This window comes from Pteropus vampyrus, unplaced genomic scaffold, assembly GCF_000151845.1.
Source record: "Pteropus vampyrus isolate Shadow unplaced genomic scaffold, Pvam_2.0 Scaffold58, whole genome shotgun sequence".
Taxonomy (NCBI): Eukaryota; Metazoa; Chordata; class Mammalia; order Chiroptera; family Pteropodidae; genus Pteropus; species Pteropus vampyrus.
The window spans coordinates 289,916-292,001 of NW_011888839.1; the positions used below are offsets into that span (position 1 = coordinate 289,916).

At 30.7% G+C, this 2,086-nt stretch overlaps 1 protein-coding gene across 1 annotated transcript in view; it reads left to right on the top strand.

Moving 5' to 3' along the window:
* SEC63 (SEC63 homolog, protein translocation regulator) overlaps nt 1–2,086 on the top strand; it is an 88,199-nt gene that overhangs the window by 65,588 nt on the left and 20,525 nt on the right. Inside the window, exons 13-14 of the mRNA XM_023530957.1 lie at nt 162–254; nt 1,029–1,183. Coding sequence (XP_023386725.1) covers nt 162–254; nt 1,029–1,183 — 248 coding nt within the window. The remainder of the gene's footprint in view (nt 1–161; nt 255–1,028; nt 1,184–2,086) is intronic.

The window sequence follows — 2,086 nt, forward strand, 5'->3', positions numbered from 1 at the left end:
AGTGCTGCTGAGGAGACACTATTGGGTTCAACCTGTAAAATTCTGAGGTCATGTGAGATATTTGTAAGACAAATTTAGTACTTGTCTTAGACTACAGTTGATAAAGATATTTTATCTATAAAAGTGGAATTTGTTTCAGGTTTTTTTTTATTGTTTCACAGATCAGCAATTTATGCTGAAAAAATGCCCTGCCCTACTTCAAGAAATGGTTAATGTAATCTGCCAGTTAATAATAATGGCTCGGAGCCGTGAAGGTGAGGAAGAAACATGATTAATTATGTTGTACTTTTTCTTGCAAGCATATGCAGATTACACTTCATAGTTTTAAGATTTATGGTACTTAATATATTTCTATCTATAAGTTGAATCAGCTTTCCCAGTTTTGTCCATGTTTTTTCTTATTTCTTTCCTTATATTTTCCATTATGTAAAGTGTTTATCACAACTTATTATGTTTTGAATTTAATTTTTTCGTGTTTTATTGTTCGCAAAGATTTAAAATATCTTTTTCCTTCCTCTGAATATTTTTAGATTTGGATTATTCCTGCATTTTAACAATGAGTTTGAAATAATTCTTTAAGTGATGTAATGAAGATTCATTCATTCATTTGACATGTAGTGTTTTTTTTGCCTAAAGGGAAAAAGAATGAGAGAGTTTATGGTCAGTAAGGGAAAGGGAGACCCTTAAAAAAGGAGATGGTGGTTGTGGTTTGTTCTCAGGGATGATTTCAGTTCTTGGTGTGGTGTCATTATGTTCTTGATACTGATATGTCCAACAATTCACTGTTTTTGGAGGTGATGCAAAGAATTTTCCTATTAAATCAGGTGATTGTTGCTGGATAATGAGCACTTTTTTTGTGTATATTTTGTATTTTATCCAATAACATTTAAAGGAAAATCAACACTGAGATTTTGGAATTTGAGGGGTTCAGGATATTCACGTGAATCTTATTTTTGTGATGAATTGTATACTCCTGAGCATATAAAAAGTCCAGCTCTGTTTTTTCTTTTTCTCCTATTCTTTCTAAGAAAGGGAGTTCCGTGCTCCAACTTTGGCATCCCTAGAAAACTGCATGAAGCTTTCCCAGATGGCTGTGCAAGGCCTTCAGCAGTTTAAGTCTCCCCTTCTACAGCTCCCACACATTGAAGAGGACAATCTTAGAAGGGTTTCTAATCATAAAAAGGTAATTGTTCGCTACTTTAATATCAGTTTTAAGCAATTTGTCATATCACTTGAAGAAAACATGAATGAAAGTTTTCTAGAAAGGGTTACTGTGAATTTTTTTTTTTTGATTTAGAATGTCTTAAACATTTCTAAAACTATCCCTCAAGTGTTTCCATTAATGTTTTCTTGATTAGGTAGCTGTTTTATAATATCTTACTACTGTAAGTGATTTTACTACTTAAGAGGTCAATGCACTTTAACAGCTAACACTTTTTTCCTTATGTTACTAAAAATAAATGTACTCAGTAAAAATGCGCTGTATACTTTCTAGTTGTTTTATTTGTAAGTTAAATGGTGGGCAGTGGTTTATTAGTTTAGTATGAACAGAATAAGTATTCAAAAATAAGTAGATCAAATAAAGAAAATTCTACTTTAGAAACAGTTATAGTAAAGGCATGACAGTGAATCTTAAGACATAGCAAAAATATGTATAAATTAAAACTTTGAGGAAATATGAGAAAAAAATGAAGGAAATTATTGGTAGATTTTAAACATTATTTTTTATATATTAGGCAAAGCAGGCAGAAGATAGACATTAGATTTGATAGTATACTAAAGTAGGACTAATAAGTGTATACTAGAAATTTGTGTCAGAGTTCTCTTTTCAGGTAATTGTATTACTCTTATAAATTTGATCATATTTTAAGTCATAGTTAAAATTTTCAGCATCCAAAAGTGAGCATTTCACATGCCTCATGATCTAATCTCTGTCTGATATAAAAATTAATAACTATCACCAAATACCTGGAAATTAAAGAACACTCTCCTCCTAAGTATCCATTTAGCTGAGATGGATAGTATTGCAATAATGGACAGTTATATTTAGAAAATAACAAAATTGAGAATATTCCATAGTAAAACC